This window comes from Castanea sativa, chromosome 5, assembly GCF_040712315.1.
Source record: "Castanea sativa cultivar Marrone di Chiusa Pesio chromosome 5, ASM4071231v1".
Lineage (NCBI taxonomy): Eukaryota > Viridiplantae > Streptophyta > Magnoliopsida > Fagales > Fagaceae > Castanea > Castanea sativa.
This window is the reverse complement of record NC_134017.1, coordinates 33,645,239-33,668,226: the sequence shown is the minus strand read 5'-3', so window position 1 is coordinate 33,668,226 and position 22,988 is coordinate 33,645,239. Positions and strand designations below refer to the sequence as shown.

At 36.8% G+C, this 22,988-nt stretch overlaps 1 protein-coding gene across 1 annotated transcript; it reads right to left on the bottom strand.

Annotated features, from left to right (window-relative positions):
• Positions 1-9,817: 9,817 nt before the first annotated feature.
• LOC142635090 (uncharacterized) lies at positions 9,818-11,213 on the bottom strand. The gene is made up of 2 exons (XM_075809305.1): positions 10,580-11,213; positions 9,818-10,248 (listed from the first exon to the last, which is right to left on the bottom strand). The coding sequence occupies exons 1-2, from the start codon at positions 11,211-11,213 to the stop codon at positions 9,818-9,820; spliced, it is 1,065 nt and encodes a 354-aa protein (XP_075665420.1).
• Positions 11,214-22,988: the final 11,775 nt, after the last annotated feature.

Sequence of the window (22,988 nt, the reverse complement as noted above, 5' to 3'; positions counted from 1 at the left end):
CATACGAGACGTGCCTTCATTAAATTTTTTACGGCTCTATGTTCCCCACATTCTACGGCACGATGCAGATCCAACGGCTGAGGATTTTACTAGAACTCGGGCGGGAATTTTCCCGTTTGTAACTCTCTTTTGATATAAATACTGCCTAAATTAATCATTCATCTCACTTTAGCACTCATACACTGAACCTACAAACTTACCCAATCTACTTGTGCCCTTACACCTACCAAGAGCCAGTCCGAGGGGAGTTTTCTTTTTCGCGTAAGTCTTCATAAACCCTTTCATTTATTTTTCATCTACCTTTCTTTTCTCTGTGTCTTTTTCTCCTCGGCTCTTCTACTTCTTCTTTATCTTCTTAGTACCTCCAAACCCCTTTTAGGAATGGGTAGATTCGCTCATTTGGTAGACTCCCAAAAGGGAATAGAGAGCTTTAAAACTCTGTATAGGATCCCGCCAGGAGTTTCGATTAGGTATTGTAAGGAGGGAAAGTGGCACGAAAAAAGGCAGGAGGGAGAAGTAGTAATCCCGATGATTGCCTTCATAAAGGGAGGGATGAGAATCCCCATAGGCACAATCACTAGGGATTACCTTAGGGCTCATAGATTAGCTCCCACCCAGTGTGCCCCAAATATGTTTAGAATTTTAGGTTGCGTAGACGCCCTTAATGAGAGAATGGGTTTAGGGCTTACCCACCATGATGTCAATTGGATCTATAACTTTCATCACCTAAAATGGCAGGGGTACTACCTAAAGTCTAGGTTTCTTGAGATTAGGCTCATCCAATGCCTCCCCGATTCCAAAAATGCCTAAACAAGGACTTCTTGATCGTATCAGGGGAGTGGCACGATGGCCTCCCTTGCCCGACGAGAGAGGGGAAACCAGGTGGGGTTCTAGGTCTAGGTTGATTATTTCAAAATCATCCCCTTTCCTTTTTCTATCTTGCATGTCTATATATAAGTTTTCCTTTGATTCACGTTGTTTTTTGTTGATAATGTTTCTTGTTTCTCTTAATGGTTTTGCAGATAAACACCCTGCTATTCCAAACTTCAGTCTTGTCAACCAGCCGAGTTTAGACGAGATATTGAAGGCCGAGGTGTTCGTCTATAGTGACGGTCAGCTCAGAGCAGCGCACCTGATTCTCGGCTACACCCCTATATCCAAAAACTTCCAGGCGCCGAAGTGCATTATAAAAGCCAAGGACCCCCGCCTGCATCGGATAAGCGTAGCCGTTCCGAGTTTCCTCATCACTAGTGATATCCCAGAGGGTATACCCCTAGCAACTCCACCACTCCAGTATACAAGCGGAGAGGCCACTTCTTCCCATCCTATCATTAAAGAAGAGGAATAAGAAGAAAAAGAGATAGTAGACATCTCAAACTTAGAAGACGTCTACGAGGTTTTTGACCAGCCCTTGTCCCTTGTGATTTCAACTGGTGACCTCGGCTAGCTTCCTCCAGCCCAATCCAGTCACCTTCAAGAAGTTACTTCCCTATTAGACAATATGAGGGTACAGCGCAAACCCAGGGGTAGCATAATGTAAATGAAGGAGTCCCAAGCTAGAAGTTAGGCGCTCGAGGCTGCCAGCCAAGCTAAACACCTTCCTCTCCCTACTTCCCAAGATACCCAGCACAAAACTGCGGACAAAAAAGAGGAAAAGGGAACAAAGAGGGAAGGAAGTGATAGGGGAAGGCAGGGATGCTTCCTCCAAGGAAACTGAGCCTCAAAGAGGGGCTAAGGTAGCTAAGACTACCCAAACCAGGTCACAGACTAATGTGGCACCTGGAGACAAAGGACGTGACCTCTGCACCAAGGTACCAACTTGGAATCCCCCCTTGGTGTTAGCTGGGTCCTTCTTCCAGCAAACTCCTCCATTAGGGACCCCCAGCAAGGGAAGGCTGGGTATGTAGCAGATGCTATAGAGTAGGCTTTGCTACTACCCAATGATATGATCGAGCTGAGGACCCTAAGGAAGCACAAGGTGTTTCTAGGTCTGAAGAGAGACCTCGCCAATGTAAGCTAAGTCTGATACTCGTTATTTACTCATTTCTTTTATTATTATTATTATTATTATTATTATTATTATTATTATTATTATCTATATATATATATATATATATATATATATATATATATATATATATATATATATATATATATATATATATATAATCGAAGCCTCTGCTAGCTCCACAATTTTCCACGTCATCTTTTTTTTTAAATTTTTTTTAACATTTTATTATATTAGAATTTATTAATTTAGAACTCCAAACTATACAACTCCCCAAGCCTTCACGTCACTTTTCTTTATTTTTTAAAAATTCCTTTTAATGTTTTATTATTAGATTAGAATTTATCAATTTAGAACCCCAATACAATTATACAACTTTCTTCGGCTTTCGCATCAAAGTCAGAGTGCTATACCCCAAACCTCTCTATTTTCTTATATACTCTGGCACCCCAAAACCCAGATCCTCCCGTCGCCACCACCGCCACCATGGATCACCGCCACTGCATCGATTTCTCTTTGCCTCTCCATCGTCGCTCAATCCAGCCCATCATATTCTATGTCGGCAAATTATTTTGAGGTAATTAAAACATGTTTTTTACTCTCCTTAATTTCTATATATTGCTCTCTCTCTCTATCCGCTTCAATTGTTTAGGAATTTTGTTAGTTTGTGGCTGTGGGTTGCTTTGGATTTAAGTTTTTTTTTTTCATGGAATTCTGTTGGTTTGTGGTTGTGGGTTGCTTTGGATTTAAGTTTTTTTTTTGTTTTTGTTTTTTTTTTCTTTGAAGATTTCCACTTTTTCTTCTTCTTCCTTTGTTGTCAAATCTATGGCAAAGAAGAATCATGAAATTTTTGTTATTAGATTTTCTTTTTTCCTTTTTTTTTTGTATGCAATTTTTATTGGATTTTTAGTTTCTTGGGATTCTTCTATTTGGTTTTAATTTTGGGTTTGTTTTAGTTAATATGTAGTGTTTTTCTCATCTTCATTTTACATTGGTTTGGATTTTCTTTTTCCCTTTTTTTGGTTATGCAATTTTTATTGGATTTTTGGTTTCCTGGGATTCTTCTATTTGATTTCAATTCTTCTTGGGATTCTTCTATTTGATTTACAATAACCATAAACATCTTATCAATTTTAATATATTATATTATGAACTATAACATCATAGTATAATATTATTCTAAACCATTCTCAATCAATTTAACTTTATTTGATAATTTACAAAATTGCCGAATCATAAGATATACTTTTATATATTGCTAAAAGTATAATCAAACTTAGCTAATCAAAGTTCTTAGATTGCTGAATAAATTATATTACTTGAAATTCATACAAATTGTCAGATTGCTCGCTGCTCATTTTTTCTTTGTCGCATGCCGTCATCTGCTCCTGCAATCGTTGATGTTTATCAATGCCACCACCAAGGTTTGATACTTTCCTCTACCTTTTTATTTTTATTTTGTTCATCTCTACCCATTCACTGTGGTTTCTCATTTTTGAATTGCTGTTTGTCTCTAAGTTATGGACTTCTTTCATTGTAATTTTGGATGGTTCTTGCTTCATTTTGAATGAAATTTCTTGAATTTACTGCAAACCTTGATAGGTATTGCTTAATGAAAAGTTATATGTCTCATATATGTCTCCATGGCCATTATCCTTGCACATGGAGGGGTAAGTCCATATGACTTCAACTTTTTTTTCCTATGATATTTAGTTATTTATTTTGTTCATGAGTTACTGTGATTTTAGGTTTCTCAGAAATCACTCACAAGGCAACAGAATTCATCCTTCGGCTCTAGGGATTCCATTTCCTACACTCTCTTAGATGCCACAGTCAGCATTCTTAAATCCAATTGGCAAAGCAGGATTTAAATTAGTAGATAAGCTCCTAGTGGCTTACAAACCTTGAAAGAGGAAGTTTGCATTGTTTGACGACAACGCTTTGGGAGACGAATGAGGAAAAAAAAGGTTTGTTTATGATTTTTCATTGTTTAAAGCTTAGACCCATTAAAACTTATTGCTTGGCGTGTTCATGTATTTTGATTGTATATATGAAAGGAAGGTAATGTCCTTACATAAAGCTAATGACCTATAAAGTCCAAATGTCTTACGTATATCTAACTAAGCAGTTCATAGATTTTCAAATCCGGATGGTTTTATATTTTATTTTTGTCCCATTGCAGGACTCTGACTTGGTGGTTCAATTTTGCAAAGATGTGGAGAGTAGATCACAAAAGGTAGTCTTCTAAAATACTCTATTCTTATGTTTCCATTTTGTAAATTTTATTTTTTATGTTATAATATAATTTTTATTCACTTAATGCAAATACTTATGATCTATTTTTATCAAATATTTTCGTTAATAGATTTAAATCGTTCAATTTCTCTGTAGAGATGAAGTGAAATTGTGCGATTTTGAATATTTGCTCAAGGATTTTCTATTTTTGTTTTGTTTACCCAAACGCTAAACTTTATGACTCAATGAAAGACACTGTTTCACCGTATAGAAATAAAAAGAAACTGAATCATTTAGTCACAAAATAGGCTAATGAGTGTAGGTAACTATAAAGAAACAGACAAAAGAGATTGAGAGAGGAATCATAGGAGTGTTAGACCATCATCCACCAGCAAGCCAGTCGTTCACCAACATCAGACTGCCTAAACTGCTACGGGTAATTTTTTTTAATAAAAAAATTGGTAATAAAAACTGAATATGGGTTAGATTTTGTTTGAACTAAGGTCTTTGGGTTAGAATTGATTTTGTTTTGGGTATTTGGGTTGGATTTTATTTTCAGTCAACTAAAATATTTGAATGGCTAAAATAGATAGGATTAGGTCCAGTGGCTAAAGGTGGAGCAGTATCCGTTGATCAACTCCAGTCTTTGGGAGGGAATTCATGAGAGGCAGGCATTAAAAAGGGATTCAATCAGAGGTTATTCTGAAAGGAATTTTCTATCCGGTTCCGACTGGGTATTAATTCAAGATTTAAGTATTTTTTAATAAATACTGTGTAAATGGCAAGTGTAGCAATTTAAAAATGAATGTTTAATGTGAGATCCAATTTTGATGTATATTTGTGTTGTTAGTTAATTGCTCTCTTATTGCATTTAGTATTAGCATCTTTTTACGATTTCACTTCTACTTGAGGCGATTGTCAAAATTCATTAGTTGCAATCACATACGTTTGTAGTAGCTTATAGTTGTGTGACATATGAAGCTTTATTTTTTAATGATCATCTCTGATTACATAGTACCTAACTTTAGGGTGAGAATTTCTTAAAATTTTTAAATTGTAACTGTGAAATGTAAATTGCACTTTGAAAGGGTCATTATGCGTGTTTAATTTAAGTTTTTTGGTTATGTAATGGACTGTGTGTTGAGTTCTACTTTTGTTATTGTTTGCTCTGTCATGGTTTGTATTGAGATTTAATTTTGCTAATTTTGGTTCTATAAATTATACTCAAAAGACTTTGGTTTTGTGCCTCTTGATTTGCAAGCATTATTAGAGTTTTGATCTCATGCTGGGTTAAAATTATATGAAAAACTTATTGGATTAGCCGGTGTCCTTAGAAAGTTCTAGGATATTAAAAAAAACACTACAATTGGGTTAAACAAAGTAAAGCTGCCCGTAGGTGGAACCGAAGTTACTCTTTTGGCATATGGTTAAATCCTCTTGGGCTATTAGATTTTTTACCAATGACAATCAGTGATAGGTTAATCATAATGATTGATGTGTAGGTGTAGAGAAAAGTTCTAAACACCCAAAGATGGATAAAGAAGGCAAGATCAGCATCACCCAATTTGCTTCCTTTTATTTTGCTGCTTCTATTTGATTTGTAAAAAAGAGTTGGGATTGTCAAATTGAGCTTCATCATCATATTTTAGTTTTTGATTTACTCTCCTACCATATTTTTAGACATCTATGCATATATTTCATGATAAAAATAAATAAAAACTATAAAATCAGTACTATTATTCAAATGATAATTGTTGGTGATTTCAAATGTATTATAACTACATTTTTCTACTGCATATTCCAGATACTTTATATTTTTTTGACAAAGATTGATACGTATGCATCTATTAGTCCAATATTTATACAATTCTTAGATACCAAATGATTATGTGATATCTTGACTCTTGAGACACAACATGCTAATTTGACTATCCTTCAATTCAATTGTGGTTGTATGATAACACTTTGTCCTTTTTTTTTGTATTAGTGAAATTGTTAGATATCTGCATGGAAGTACAATATCCAATCTATCCATGTATAATTTTATGATTTTTAAATTTAATGTAAAAAAAAAAATCATTTCCAAGTGATTTTGAACTGCAAAAGATCATAATGATTTGTCTCTGTAATAGACCTTAAGAATGTTTTTTTTTTTGGCAACATGTAAAACCCAAACATTTGGGGCCTTGTATGTCCATGAAGAAGGCTATCAATTTTATTTCCAAGACATCATATATGCTTGCTTCTACGATAGATATGTCTGATTATAAGCTCATTGAGAAGAATGCTGTTTTATAATTGCCATCATTTGAGACTTTTTTTAATAACTAAATTGATACCAATGTGTTCCTACTTTCTATTGAATCTTCTTGAGTTAAGATTTTTACTAATTACAGTAAATCATGTGTTACAAAACAAAGAAGAAGTTGAACTGTCAAAGGAGCTGGAACTGTGGGCCACAACGACTTGGGCAATTTGAAATGCAAGAAACAAAGCATACTTTGACAAAGTTCAGACACAACCTAAAGTCATTTTGGATGTAGCTCTAGCATTGCTGGTGACATATTAGATGCTCTCGGCCACTCAAGCAAACATGATTATGGTGCAGGAGGGTCTTTGTAGTTTTGTTGGTTCACAGGGAAGCCTTGTATGTTTTTTCTTCATAATTTTTATGGCTAACGAACTAGCCTGGGCTATGTGCCCAGGTCTTTACCTTTGTACATGGTTTTTTACTTCTGAAAAAAAGTCACTCTATTTGGTATCTCAAAAAAAAAAAAAAAAAGTGTTACAAAACAAATTGGTTGAAATTTATAAATCACCTTAGTTGCTATAACAGATATATTATTGATAATTAAATAGACACGAATGCCATTTATTTGTTTATTCATACCAATGTGCTTATTGACTTAAGCAGTTAATGGAATTAAACGAAATTTAGGACTCTGTTTTAACTTTGAGAATTATTGGCTTTGGGATGGTTTAATTATTTTTTAGTGTTATTCTCTATTTGGATACAACAAAAGTGCTGAAATAGAAAAGAAGATGTTTGATCACTGTGAAAATGCTGCAACTTTATTTCAATAATTGCATTGGGATGAAATTAGTAAAACAATACATTCAAAATTTACTCGTGCATCGCACAGGTTAGCGACTAGTTATTATTATTATTATTATTATTATTATTATTATTATTATTATTATTATTATATATTTTACTTTGCCTTTACTTATTTGTTGTATTTCCTATGTAGGCTATCCAAGCCGCTTTTATGGCCGAGAAGCTGGTAGACTACTCTTACCGGCAATACAAGGATGAGAAAGGAAGGAGGATTGCTGCTGTTGAGACCTTCAACGTGGCCGAGAAGAGCCTAAAGGAGCTGAAAATCCAACACTCAGTCCAAGAATGAGAGAAAAAGTGCAGAGGCTGCATTGGAGGGGGCAGAGAGGCAAGCCGAGACACAACGCAAGCAGCTCCGCCAAACTGAGCTTGACCTTGCTACTACCAGGGAGAAAAACAAGTTACTAACGAAGAAGCTAGAGGAGGCTGAGAAGGCTAAGGACCAGGCTGAACAAGACGGCTACAATGTGGGGGTAACTGAGACTGAGGAAGCCTTCAGGTTCGAGGTTACAGGAGTATGTAGAGTATACTGCGTCTAAGTGTGGAACGAGGCCCTCAACCAGGCAGAGGTTGAGGCCTCTTCGGCACTCAGGAGGGTAGAAAATGTATACTACCCTCCTGCAATCTGGACCCTAGGTCCCCCAACCTCTCAGTGTGATACAACCCCCACCATTGCTAGCACTACTAAAGAGGCTCTGTCCAAGGATCCTCCTCCTTCCAACAATCCTCAGAAAAGGGGAGAGCAGACCAGTGCCCTTGAAAAAGAGCAAGAAGCCCTTCCCAAGATGACAAAGCCCTCAGACGCACCCAAGGATTCTTCCAAGGATAGGGTGGTTTCTCAAGGCCATAAATTGGTTCTAGCATCCCTCCCCATCCCTACCAAGGAAGATCCAAAGGGAAAAGGTGTGGCATCCTTAATAGCAGCTACCACTCAACCTTCTAAGACTCCCAAGGAGAAGCTCGTAATAAAAATGAAGTCATGAGTTGTCTTTCTCTTGTTTTTTTTTTTTTTTTGAACTTTTTTCTTTTTATTTGTAATGTAAGTAGACCTTTTGTAAGTAAAATGCCTTTTTCTAAGGCACAGTTCAATGAAATATATATATATATATATATATATATATATATATATATATATATATATTTCTTTCATGATTGTGATACTTGTGTCTTTCCCTTGTATGGTTTCTGTTTCATTCAACACTATTCAACAATTAACTAATATGATAATAAGATATAATCCCCTTTGGTTATCTGTATAAGTGGTAGTACAACTATCACACCTTCCTAATTAATCAACAGAACAGATTAAAAACTACTAAATTCATAACATTAGTAAAACATACCTTTAACTTCAAAATCCATACATCACAATAGAACATTCATCCACATCATTCCCAATAGGCTTAGTGACCTCGAGGAAATAATCAGATATTGACTAGATAACAGATATGTCTAATATACTTACAAATGCTTTAAGTGATGCTCGTGAACTTCCATTTGTTTAAGTCATTGTTGTGGGAAACTCCAAGGTATGTGATCCGAGGAGCCAAGCCTAACTAAGGTTCTGTTAACACTTAGAAAATAACGAAAAATATCAAGTTACCTAAGGTATGTGGTCTGAGGAGCCAAACATAACCAAGGTTTTGTTTGATACTTACATAAGATAACCTGAAGTATTAATTTACCCAAAGTAGATGGTCCGAGGAACCAGACATAACTAAGGTTCTATTTAACACTTAGATAAGATAACCTGAAGTATTAATTTACCTAAAGTAGATGGTCTGAGGAACCAGACATAACTAAGGTTCTATTTAACACTCAGAAAAATGATGAAAAATATCAATTTACCTAAGGTATGTGGTCTGAGGAGCTAGGAATGACCAATATTCTATTTGATACTTAAATAAGATAACCTGAATTATTAATTTACCAAAGTAGATGGTTCGAGGAACCAGACATAACTAAGGTTCTGTTTAACACTTAGAAAAATGATGAAAAATATCAATTTACCCAAGGTATGTGGTCTGAAAAGCCAAGCATGACCAATGTTCTGTTTGATACTTAGACAAACAGTTAAAAATATCAATTTACCAAAGGTATGTGGACCGAGGAGTCAGGCATGACCAAGGTTCTGTTTGATACTTAGAAAAATTAGAAATGTAATGCATAATGTAATAAACGACATAAGACAAAAAAAACTTTCATTAATAATAATACATTCGCAAGTTATTTACATTCCAGGGGCGTGGTTCAACATTTTCATCTAAATCTTCAAGATAATATGCCTCTATCCCAGCCACCGAGGTGATGCGATATGACCCTTCCCAGTAGGGCCCTAATTTTCCCCATGCTGGGTTTTTTGCAGTACCCAAAACTTTCCTTAATACCAAATCCCTTGGCGCCAATGGCCTTAATTTCACGTTTGAGTCATAACTTTGTTTGAGCTTGTGTTGATATTATGCCAGTTGAACTATGGCATTTTTCCTCCGTTCTTCAACCAAATCCAAGCCCCTTTCCAACAGCTCATCATTGTTGCTCAGAGTGAAAGAGCTCGTCCTTAGTGTTGGGAAACTGGTTTTGAGAGGAATTATAGCCTCGACCCCATAGGTCATTGAAAAAGGTGTCTCCCCTATGGATCTATGAGGGGTAGTCCGATATGTCCAAAGGACATGTAGTAGTTCTTCCACCCATTTTCCCTTCGCATCAACCAACCTCTTCTTGAGCCCATTCACTATTACTTTATTGATAGCCTCGGCCTGTTCATTTCCCCGTGGATAAGCCGGGGTGGAATATTTGTTCGTAATGCAGATCGCAGCAATATCTTCTAAAGGCCTTAGTATCAAGCTGAAGGCCATTGTTTGAGACGAGGGTATGAGGAATTCCAAACCTGGTGACAATGTTTTTCCAAATGAATCTTTTTGCATCCATGTCCTTGATATTTGACAGTGGCTCAGCTTCAACCCACTTGGTGAAATAATTTGAGCCGACCAGCAGCCATCTCTTATTCCCTACTGCCTTAAGGAAGGGTCCTACAATATTCAAGCCCCATTGAGCAAAAGGCCAAGGGCTAGATAGAGAATTGAGGATGCCCCCTGGTTAATGAAAGTTTGGAGCAAACCTCTGACACTGGTCGCACTTCTTCACATACTCTTGTGCTTCCCTCTGCATATTTGGCCACCAGTACCCTTAGGTGAGTGCCCTGTGAGATAAAGATCTACCTCTCGTGTGGCTTCCACAAATCCCTTCATGTAATTCTTTTAGAAGTAGCTTTGTTGCTTTAGGGTGTATACATAGTAGGTATGGTCTAGAAAAAGAGTGTTTGTATAGCTTTTGGTCTTCAGATAGCCAAAACCGAAGAGCCTTTCTACATACCTTGTCCATTTTGGACTTCTCCTTAAGCAAGATATATTCCTTAAGGAATAGCACTATAGAGTCCATACAACTAGGTCCCGCCCTGATCTGATGAACTTGGACCATGTCACCTTTCATCTCAATAGGCTTGCACAGGTCTTCAACAAGGATAACTTGAGGTAAGCTCTGTGCCAAGGATGTTACGAGGGTGGCCAGGGAATCAGCATGGGTGTTCTTGCTTTTAGGGACTTGCACTAAGGTGAAAGACTCAAACTTTGATTGTAAATGTCTCACCTGATTCAAGTATTCTTGCATTCTCGGATCTCTGGCCTTCAATTCTCCTTCCACTTGTCCAACAACCAATCTTGAGTCTGAGAACATCTCCACTATTTTTTCTCCCACCTTCTGGACCATAGCCATCACAACCAATAAGGCCTCATACTTAGCTTCATTTTTTGTGGCCGAGAAACTTAACCTTAAGGATTTTTCAAGAACGATCATCTCGAGAGAAACTATAACTAGCCCCACTCCTGATCCTTTTTGATTTGCCACACCATCAACATACACCTTCTAGGATGTAGGCTCTTGCAGGGAGACCATGCCAACTGGTTTTCCATCCATGTTCTGCTTGTCTTCTTCTTCTTCTTCTTCTTCTTCTTCTTCTACAGGAGGTTCATCAAACTCGGCCACCAGGTCTGCAAGAACTTGACCCTTAACAGAGGTCTGAGGCATGAATTTAATATCAAAATCCTCTAAGATTGTACCCCATTTGAAAATCCTTCCAGTGTAATCAACACTCCGAAGTAATGATTTGAGCGGGAGTTGGGTTAAGACAACAACTGTATAAGAGTGGAAGTAGTGGAGGAGTTTACACGTAGCGTGCACCACTGCTAAAATGGCCTTTTCCAATGGTAGGTAACGAAACTTTTCGTCGTGTAACAACTTGCTCACGTAGTAAACTGGCCTCTACACACCATTGTCAACCCGTACCAGCACCAAACTAATAGCATGGGAAGTCATAGTAATATAAGCAAACAAAACCTCATCCACCTCGGGTCTAGACATAACAAGTGGCTGAGAAAGATATTTCTTAAGATTCTGAAAGGCCAAAGCACATTCCTTAGTCCATTCAAATCCCTTCCACTTATTCAACAACTCTAAGAAAGGCCTGCATCTGTCCGTGGACCGAGAGATGAATCTATTCAAGGTAGCAGTCATTCCCGTTAATTTCTGAACTTCTTTAGGATTCCGAGGTGGCTGTAAACTATTCATTGCCTTAACCTGATAAAGATTGACCTCAATTCCACGATGAGTGACCATATAACCTAAAAATTTACCTGATCCATCGCTAAAGGAACATTTGGAAGCATTGAGGCACAATTTGTGTTTTCTTAGTATCTCAAAGATATTCCCCTAGTCTCCCACATGCTTAGACACCATCTTACTCTTCACTACCATGTCATCTACATAAACCTCAATATTTTTACCTCATTTTGGCTCGAACATCCTGGTCATCATCCTTTGATAGGTAGCCCCTGCATTCTTTAAATCAAAAGGCATCACTTTGTTGTGATAATTTCCTGTAGGAGTGACAAAGGCGGTTTTCTCTCGATTGTCCAAGGCCAGGGATATTTGATGATATCCTTGGAAGGCATCTAGAAAACTCATCCGAGGATGCCCAACAGTAGCATCCACCAATTGGTCTACACAAGGCATTGGAAAGGGGTCTTTGGGACAAGCTTTGTTCAAATCTTGAAGTCTTCACATATTCGCCATTTCCCGTTTTTCATTTTTACTACTACTGTATTAGCCAACCATTCAAGATAATATACCTCCTTGATGGCCCCTGCTTACTTGAGCTTGATCACCTCCTCCTTGACAGCCTTGGAATCCTCTTTAGAGGATCATTGAGGTGGTTGCTTCCTTGGTATGACAGTTAGGCTGACATTCAAATGATGAAAAATGAAGCTCGGATCCACCCCTAGGGCCTCATAAGCATTCCAAGCAAACACATCAATGTTCTCCTTAAGAAATATCATCAACTCGTCTTTCTCCTGAGGAGGAAGTTGAGCTTCAACCTGAAAGTATTTCACCTTATCATTGATAGGCCAAAAATGTATTGACCCCTTGTGATAAATTAACCAATTAATTAGCCAAGTGAATTAATTAGGTTCAATTACATGCAATGATTGTGGTAGCACAAACAAATCACCAAATAACTAAATATGTAGTGAAAATTAAATGACACGGTGATTTGTTTACGAATGGGGAAAACCTACACGACAAAAACCCCACCGGGTGATTTTAAGGTCACCACTCCCAAGAATCCACTATTATTAAAACAAGCGGTTAAAAGTAAGTACCTTATACGAACCTACAGTTAAATCCTTACCACAATAACCAATTGGACTTGTTCTATAGTAACAATCTCTCCTTGTATTGCACGGCTCCCAGTACATGACTAACCAAAAGATGCGTGGATCCTAGTACTCGACTTTATCACCAACTTGAACTTTATCACCAACTTGAGATGGATGTTGGCTACAAAGTTCTTCAATTCATCACACAATGATGATCATGAAATTTCTTGGTCACAAAACCTTATGGTGTACAAACACAGCAGCTTCTACAAGAACTAGGGCAAACTAGGTTTCCATTCACACTTGTGGAATTATGCTCTTATGTAATTACGCTCTTTTCTGTGCAATCTGATATGGCCCTTAAAATAATTCGTATATATGTTTAGGGTTGTGAGAAAAGAAAGCCCCAACACATACTCACGGATTGGATGAAAAATAGCTATGAAAAACTGAGTTTCATAAACCTCGATAGATAGCCATCTATCGAGCTAGTTGTCTAGCCACGGGCTTCAGCAGTTTTTAAACCTCGATAGATACTAGCTGTCGAGATTTAAAATCCAACACTTCTTCACTTGATTCTTGGACAGACTTGCATGGCTTTAACACTTGAACTTGAAACCTTGTTTCTTGAAGTATTAAACACATCCTAGATCTACCCAAATACAAGAAGTGCATTTTGTCAAAGGATTAGCCAATACATAAAATATTGACATATGTTCCTAACATCAAATCACATATATCCTAACACTTATAATAACCTTTTCTAACCCTTCACACTCTACCTCCTCCATTGGATCCTTAGATAACACCGGCTCCTTTGATTATTACAAACTTTGCTCATTTGATGCCAAAGACTCTCCCTCAGCTTGATGTCTAATTGCAGCCACCAAACACTGCCTAGCCATAGACTGGTTCCCTATCAGCTCTTCAACCTGGTCACTAGATGGATATTTCACCTTCAAATGCAAGGTGGAGGAAACATCCCCCATGGCATGAAGCCAAGGTCTTGCCACTATGGCTGTGTAGGGAGAATACGCATCCACCACTATGAAATTGACCTCCATCACCTCCGACCCAGTTTGCACTGGTAGTTTGATCTGCCCCATTGGTATAACTACCTTTCCATCAAAACTTACCAAAGGTGAATCATAACTAGTCAAGTTATCATGTTTCAGCCCCAACCCCCTATACAAGTCAAGGTACATAATCTCCGCTCTACTGCTTTGATCAGCCAATACTCCCCTCACATCACATCCCCCTATCCTGAGGGTAACCACCAATTCATCATAATGTGGCTGTAAGGTACCAGCTTTATCCTCATTAGAGAAGCTCAGTGCTGGTTGGACCTCCATCCTACTCCTCTTAGGCTCAAGGTAGGATGCCTTAACAGGTGGCTGGGCTACAGATAGTACCCTGGAGTGGTGAAAACCAACTCTTCCCAGGGCTACAAGAATAACATTAATTGTACCTAGAGGTGGTTTTGAAGAAGCATCCCTCTGATATCCTGATCCTACTTGGCCTCCTTGCCCATTCGGATGATAAAGGAATTACTTTAACTTGCCACTTCGGACGAGCTGCTCTAGGTGGCTCTATAGAGTTCGACAATCCTTGGTGGTATGTCCTTGCTCTTGGTGGTACTGACAATGAAGGCTTTGGTTGCACCTTGTGGGATCTCCTCCCATTTTGTTTAGCCATTTGAAAAATGGTTCATTCTTGATTTTTTCTAAGATTTGATACACTGGTTCTCGAAACAACACATTAATCGCTTGTGGTGTAGCAACAGCGCCAGACTACCCAGAAAAATCCCGCCGAGGACAATTATTGTTGTACTTATCCGACCTGAAGTCCCTTCTATCCTGAGAGACCAACTTCGCCTTGCCTTTACCTAATTTTTGGTCCTCCTCAACCCGCTTATACTTATCGATGTGGTCCATGAGCTGGCATACATTACTAACTAGTTTCCCTGTTAACAATTTCCTCAGACCATGCTCGGTAGGTAGGCCGACCTTGAAAGCCCTTATGGCCACATCGTCAAAGTTCCCATCAATCTCATTGAACATCTCCCAATGCCTGTTTGAGTATGTTTTTAAGGTCTCATTTTCTTGCGTAGTCATAGACAACAGGGAATCCAAGGGCCGAGGAACCCTACTGCAGGTAATAAAGCGAGATCCAAATGCCTAGGTGAGTTCCTTAAAGGAATCAATAGAACCTGCCCCCAAGCCGTCAAACCACCTTATTGCCATAGGTCCCAAACTGGATGGGAAAACTTTGCACATCAAAGCCTCATTCTTAGAGTGCACAGTCATCCTTTGGTTAAAGTGGCTAACATGCTCTACAAGGTCTGTTCGACCATTGTACATGGAAAATGTTGGCTGAGTGAATCACCGAGGAAGTCTTCCTCCTTCAATTCTACGCATGAAGGGTGATTTAGAAATCTGATTCAACGCTATACTCATAGTGTCATCCCCCATGCCCCAGCAAGAAGAATTCCTATTCCTGTGGCCATAAGGGTTGTCCTCTTCATACAAGAATAATTCACTAGGGGGAGTCCTTGACCTAGGCCTATAACTGCTATTCTCACCATCATCAGAAGAAGGGTCAGAAATGGAAGGAGTTCGCTTCCATTGTTTGTGATGTAACTTCCTTTTTAAATGATCAATCTCCAATTACATGGCCTTGGCACTATCCTCATGAGAGACATGGCTTCCCCCCCCCCCCCCCCGAACTGGCTAATACCAATATGGGTGGTGTGCACACTCCCCTCCCGGTCCTTTCCTCGTTCAAAACTAAAAGAATGATCTTGACGTTGGGACCCCATAGACTCCGCCTAGTGTGGCCTTAAACCTACCATAACTAGACGTTTAACTCACTAAAACACAAGGAATTTCCCACAGACGGTGCCAATTGTAGGGACATAATTTGTACCTAAGCCTAAAAGAGGAAGGGAATAGGCCTAAAGAGCCCAATACAATGAATATATAGAGAGTGAGTTTGAAATCTAGGTTCTAATGAGTTTGTATATCAATTGTAATGGGCTAAGATAACAATAGAATAAAGATGAAGCAATTTTATATAAGGTAAATCGTCCTTAGACCTAATCCAAGGAGGCTAGTTCTTCTCTATATATCTCATTTCATGACAGATTACAAATATTGTTCCTCAGTCAACAGTGTTTTTCTCTCCTTCTTCTTCGATCCCTTTATCCTGAGGGTCACCTCTCCCTTTTATACTATCCTTCCTCCTCTCTCTACCCTCCACATATGGATCAAATTGTTGGTCTAGATACTTGTCCCATCAGCACCTCCCTAAAGTCCTTGGAAGTAGCTGTAAGGTTGAACACTGTTGCTCAGGTATTACTTCCTCATTAATGCGGCCAGAGAGTTAGCTGCAGAGCATTCAATGCGGTGGTAGCAACTTTCTCTTAGATATTTTAGGACTTCTCTCTCTCCTGTGTTTCTATGATGCTTATCTGTATCAATAGAATCTCCTAGGACGTTGTCCTGGATGGCAAACCACCCCTTTGGACCTCGGTTTTGCTCAGTTGAGGAGATAGTCATCCTTGGACCACCCGTAGGGATCTTTATGATCAAAACTAGCCTCTTCTCTTACTAACGTGGACTTCCTTGATAATGCGCACCTCTCCTCGAACTACTTCATGTCTTCGGGTCCCCGACCAATTATACACATGGATATATATATTGCTGGGCTTAACACCCCTACAATTATTATTATTATTATTATTATTATTATTATTATTATTATTATTATTATTATTATTATTATTATTATTATTTGTAGAAACCCATATTTCATTATAAAAGAAAAAAATTGTAGTACATATACATTTTAGAAAATGAGGGTAATTTTGTCATTGAAGAGGGGGACAAGAAGATGCTGCTCCTCTTTAGTCGAAGCCAGATGTTTTAGGTAATGAAAAGTCTTAACTTATCTAATAATTGGATTGAGATTAGGTGCAATACTTAAGTATTGACCCTAAGTATTACACCTGATGTAATTCACCCACTTTCTTTCACAAATTTTTTTATATTTTTTACTTTTTAACTCTCTTTTAATATATTTTATTTAATAGTTAAGATTGAAAGTTATTTTTTTAACTTTCAATTTCGGTTATTAATTACAATTGTATCAGGTGCAATACCTAGGGTATTAGGTATTGCATCTGATACAGCCTCCTGCATAATAATAATCACGTGCTTCATTCTGTTCACATTAGTCATTAGTGAAAGTGAAATGAGTGTGGCCCCCAATTACATTTTGTCCTTTCAAATCAAAACTTTAATAAAGTTTTCAAATGAATGCCCATCCTTTTTTCTTTTTAACCTCTCGAACAGCCAATCTTTCGTTTCTCCATGGGCCAAGTGCCCAGTGGGCCACTACCCATCTAGCAGACTAGGTCCAAATGAACCATCAAATAGACACCTAGATATAGATATCATGTGCCAACTACCTCGTCTTTCTACTTTGAAGACCATAGGAGTCTAGTGGTAAAACACTTGTGCTTCATGCTGTGCAAGATATATATCAGGCAAAAATATATTTCATTTTGTCTTGATCTTTAAATTAATTTTGCACCTATCTCAATCCTTAAAATTAGAAAATCGTTTTTGTTTTGATTCCTCCCATCAACTTACTAATAGAAAAGTTCTACATGGCAGATAGATTGTCCTACTTGCTAACATTACATTGATATGGACATTAAAATATTATTAAAAAAAGTCATTTAGATTTTTTTTAATGCCACATCAGTATTTAAATATAAAAAAATTAAAACAAAAGAATTTTAATTTCAATTATTAAAAAAAACAAAAAATTACTTTCTTTTAATTAAAATGATATTTTTTTAGTCTTTTTTTTTTCGGAAGAACAAATTCATGTTCTTTGGATTCTTTCTCATAATTTGATTCATATTCTTAGCAAATTAATCCTTATTTTCTTATCATTTATTTTGTCTTCCTTATACTCTCTTTATAGCCAAATATATCTAAACGAAATAAATTAATTAAATGTCATTCTTTTTTTTTTTATGCGTTTCATTATTTTTTCAGAATAACATGTTCATGTCCTTTGTGTTTTTCTTGGTGTTCTTCCCCATATTCAATCTCCAAAAAATGACCAAACCCCCAAACCCAGATCTTAGCCAAACCCTAAACCCATATCTCCAGCAAAGCAACCAAACTCATAAACCCAACAACCAAACCAAGCTCTAGCAAATCAAATCTTAGCATTGAAACCCATAAATTTTCTTGGCAAACATACAAAAACCCAGATTGGTTGAATCATTGATGAAGATCTAGTCAAAATCCCACAGAAAAAACAAACAAAAACCCTGAAATCACCACCATTGAATCAAAGAACATTAACATCAAACCCACCAAATCAAAGAACATGAACATCGAACTCAATCAGCGCTCTCTGTGCCCCACTCAGCTCCATTTCCTCATCACAGTGATAGTGGTGGTGGTGATGATGATTATGATGGTGGTCATGCTCATGGTCATGGTCGTGGTCATAATTGTGGTGATCGCTAACTTTAGCGACGCAACGGAGTTGAGAGAATCGACGACTCTGGAAATTGAGAGGAGGAGAAAGGGATTTGAAGTGAAATATGGGAGAATGAAGGGTTTGATTGAAAATGGATTTGGAAGCTTGTGGAATTTTGTGGCACTAATTAGATAAGGGAGGGTTTCCATTTCGTGTGAAGGGGTTTGGAGCTTTTGCAATTGGGACAATGATTGTTGCTCTTTGGAAATGTTGAAGCTTGAGTGTCTGAGATTGACTAGTCTCTTTCTACAAGTAAGCATTTTGCATTCATGTTTGAGGGTCTTAAGCATTTTCTTGGCTATGTCATTTAAAGATAGGCGTAAATGTATTTTTGATTCCTACATTTTGACCTTATTTCTATTTTGGTCCCTACATTTTTATTTAACCGTTTTTAGTCCTCATTTTGAAAAAAGCCATCCATTTCAATCCCTACTGTCAGTTCCCTAACAGAAATATCCTACGAGGCTAATGGAGTACACTGTTGGCATAGTAAATGGTGATGTGGCCATTAAAATAATTTAAAAAAAAACTTATTTGGCATTTAAAAATGCCTACTCGGCAATTAAATAAAAAAATAAAAAGAAAAAACTTATAATTTATTAATTTAAATTTAAATTGAAAAAATAACCAAACAAAATATTAAAACTCAATCTCATATTTCCAATCAACAATCTATTTGGAAAAAATAAGTTGGATCAATTGGAATCTCTCAAGCTCTCTCTCTCTATGGGCTGACTAAAGGCAAGCTCTTTCTTTAAATCCATCGCTGAAACGATGAAGTTGTTGGTGGTGAGGTTTGTGAAGTCGGGTGTGATGGCTTTGATTTGGGTTAGAGATAGAGAAAGGTTGAGATTGGCTTGATCGGGGTTAGAGAAAGATGCTAGGATTGGTTACTGGTGGCGGTAAGGCTAGCTACAGCATGATGCAAAACCAGTGACAGCGCCTCCATGGCCATCTCTCCTCCAACCCGAGCCTCCATGGCCAACCATAGTTATGCCTAGTTCTCTCTCCTTGATCTGAATATACTCAGATCTATCCCCTTTCTCCATCTTTGATCTAGACGGTTAGATTGGGTTTTTGCTAGTTTTCATTTGGGTTTGCTTAGGTTTGTCAATTTGGATGAAGGTGTGTAAGTACTTTGGGTTTGTTGAAGGTGTTTTGAATCTTTGAAGGAATTTGTGTCTGTAATGAGATGTGAAAGAATCGACTGAGTAATTGTTGAATTTCTTTTTGTTTTGTAAATTTGTGGGCATGTCTTTGTGTTTGTAAATCGATTTTATGGGTTTCATTGCTAAGGAAATACAAGAAAAGAGAAAAAAATATTGATTTTTTAATTTTCTAAGCAAGGTTAAATGAAGAACAGAAGAACACATGTTCTAGGTTCTTCATGTTCTTCCCAAAAAAAAATAAAAATTAATTATTTTCTTTTATTTTTTTTAAAATAAGAAGGTTAGAATTTTTTTTTTATCTGATGTGGCTTTTTTATGTATAAATTACTAACATAGCAATTTTTAAATGCTAAATAAGTTTTTTTTTAAAAAAAATATTATTTTAGTGGTCATGTTAGCATTTATTATGCCAGTAGTGCATACCATTAGCCGCGTAGGATATTTCGTTAGGGAATTGATGGTAGGGATTGAAATGGATGGCGTTTTTCAAAGTAGGGACTAAAAGTGGTAAAATAAAAATGTAGGGATCAAAATAGAAATAGGGTCAAAATGTAGGGACTAAAAGTGCATTTACGCTATGAAGATATGAAACTAGTTTTTTTTACCATTTTTTATTTTCCATGGGCTTAAATGGTCGCTAGCTTTAATGACGTGGACATTCAAATTTATTTATTTTTAATTAAAATTAAACTAAAATTGAAGAATTAAAATTTTTTTTGTTTAAATTTTTTATATAAATACTAACGCGGCATTTAAAAAATTCCAAATAACTTTTTTTAATAATATTTTAATGTCCACGTCAGCATCATGTTAGCAAGTAGGACACTCCATCTGTACGTAAGACTTTTTTGTTAGTAGGTTAACAGTAGGGACCAAAACAAAAATGATTTTCTGATTTTAGGGACTAAGGTAGGTGCAAAATTAATTTAATGACCAAAATCAGAATTGATCCAAAATTTAGGAACCAAAAGTGTGTTTATGCCTATATATTAACATTGTGGATGGTGAAGCCATCTAATGTAACAATTTATCTTGTTATGGTAGAAAGTGATTTGCTTTCGAGATTCTTCAATAATTTGCTTTCCAGATTCTTCAATAAGGGGTTCATTTTTATCAAAATAGATCACTACAAACCTATACCATTTATTATTTATTAAAAGTGCACAATTTCTAATGAAGCAGGAATTTGCCTTGTCAGTATGCCCCTCGTCCGTATGATGGACGACCTATAAAACTTGTGTCACAGAAAGCACTCAATAGATAAGGGCACCAGTTTGGGGCTTGCCAAGGACCCTCCGATACTTAAGTTAGTTTATTCTGTTAGGATGTGTGCCCTTAAATCCTATTTTATGATGTTATGTATGACTTAATGTTATGATTAATAAAGTTGTTTTTATTATTATCTAAAATAATGGTAACATGAATATTTGGACATTATCTTATAGTCCATGAGATGCATAGTATGTGATTTATGTGAAAAGTCACAGAAGATATAAATCACAACTTCTTTGTAAACTCAGAATTATAGTTCGTAGTTGGTGATGAAATTGGGCATTTCATCTACGAAGACTATAACATACTGATTGGCCAAGAATGTATTGACCCCTTGTGATGAATTAATTCATTAATTAGCCAAGTTTATTAATTAATCAAATTAACATGCAAACGTGTGGTAGCACAAACAAATCACCAATTAACTAAAGTATGCAGCGAAAAATAAATTGACACGGTGATTTATTTACAAATGGGGAAAACCTATACGGCAAAAACCCCACTGGGTGATTTTAAGGTCATTACTCCCGAGAATTCACTATTATCACAACAAACGGTTACAAGTAAAGGAATCCTAGTACCTTATACCAACCTATAGTTGAATACCAAATTGGACTTGTTCTGTAGTGACAATCTCTCATTTCAATGCATGGCTCGCAGTACGTGACTAACCAATTGCGCAGATCCCAGTACGCGACTTTAATCACCAACTAGAGAAGGTTGTTGTCTGCAAAGTTCTTTAGTTCATCACGCAATGAAAATCGAGAAGCTCCTGTCACAAACTCCTACGGTGCACAAACACAACAGCTTCTTCACAAGAAAGATGAATTAGGCCAAATTCTGTCTCCTGTCACAATTTGCATGAACAAACATTGCTCAACACTTGTGAAACTTGTGTCACATTTGACGGCCCTTAAAATAATCATTTTATATGTCTAGGGTTGTGAGAAAAGAAAGCTCAAACATAAAATCACGGATTGGATGAGAAACAGACCAGAAATTTTGAGTTTCATAAACCTCGACAAATTCCCTATCTGTCGAGTTACTGTTGAGCCACAGGCTATAACAGCTTTTCAAGGCTCGATAGATGCTAGCTGTTGAGCCAGCTGTCGAGCTTTAATGAACAACACTTTTCACAATACTTGGACTTGAATTATTGTTTCTTAAAGTATCAAACACATCCTAGATCTACCCAATTATAAGTAAAATGCGTTTGGTCAAAGGATTAGCCAATTACATAAAATAGTGACATATGTTCCTAACATTGAATCACATATTTCCTAACACATATCAACTAAGAAGATTTGTCTTGATCATGGAAGTGGAGACTTCTAGTTGGTATGTTGATATGTTTACAGAGTTAAGACATATTGAACTGGACCGCTATGAGATTTATTATTCTCCTAACGATTTTCAAATGAATAATAAATCTCACAACTTCTATTTGCATGAACTCTTAATCCTGAGAGAATAATGGATCTGATCATGAGGTGTAGGTTGCTTTGATATATTATGAGTGAGATCTAAAGTCACGATCAAAACTTCAATATGTTGGGCAGCCACATTTAGTATTGATGGAATATATATTCTCAAGATGGAATTCATAATCTCTTAACGGAGATATAAAATATTCCCTTGAGATAAGTTTAATGGGTTTGGTTATTCAGAGTGTTAAGCCTACCTACTTTAGTATGGAGATACTAAAGTATATATTTATGAAATTAGATTTCATAAATATATGATGAATAACTTAAAGGATTCAACTGAGTACTCAAGGATTAAAATGTAGTAATCTTCAAAGTGGCAGTCTACATTCATGAGTTTGTATTACTACAAATATTTTATGAAGGGGTCGCATGTATAATAAAATCTTGGGATATAATTAATAACGCCTAGAGTTCAATTATATTTAT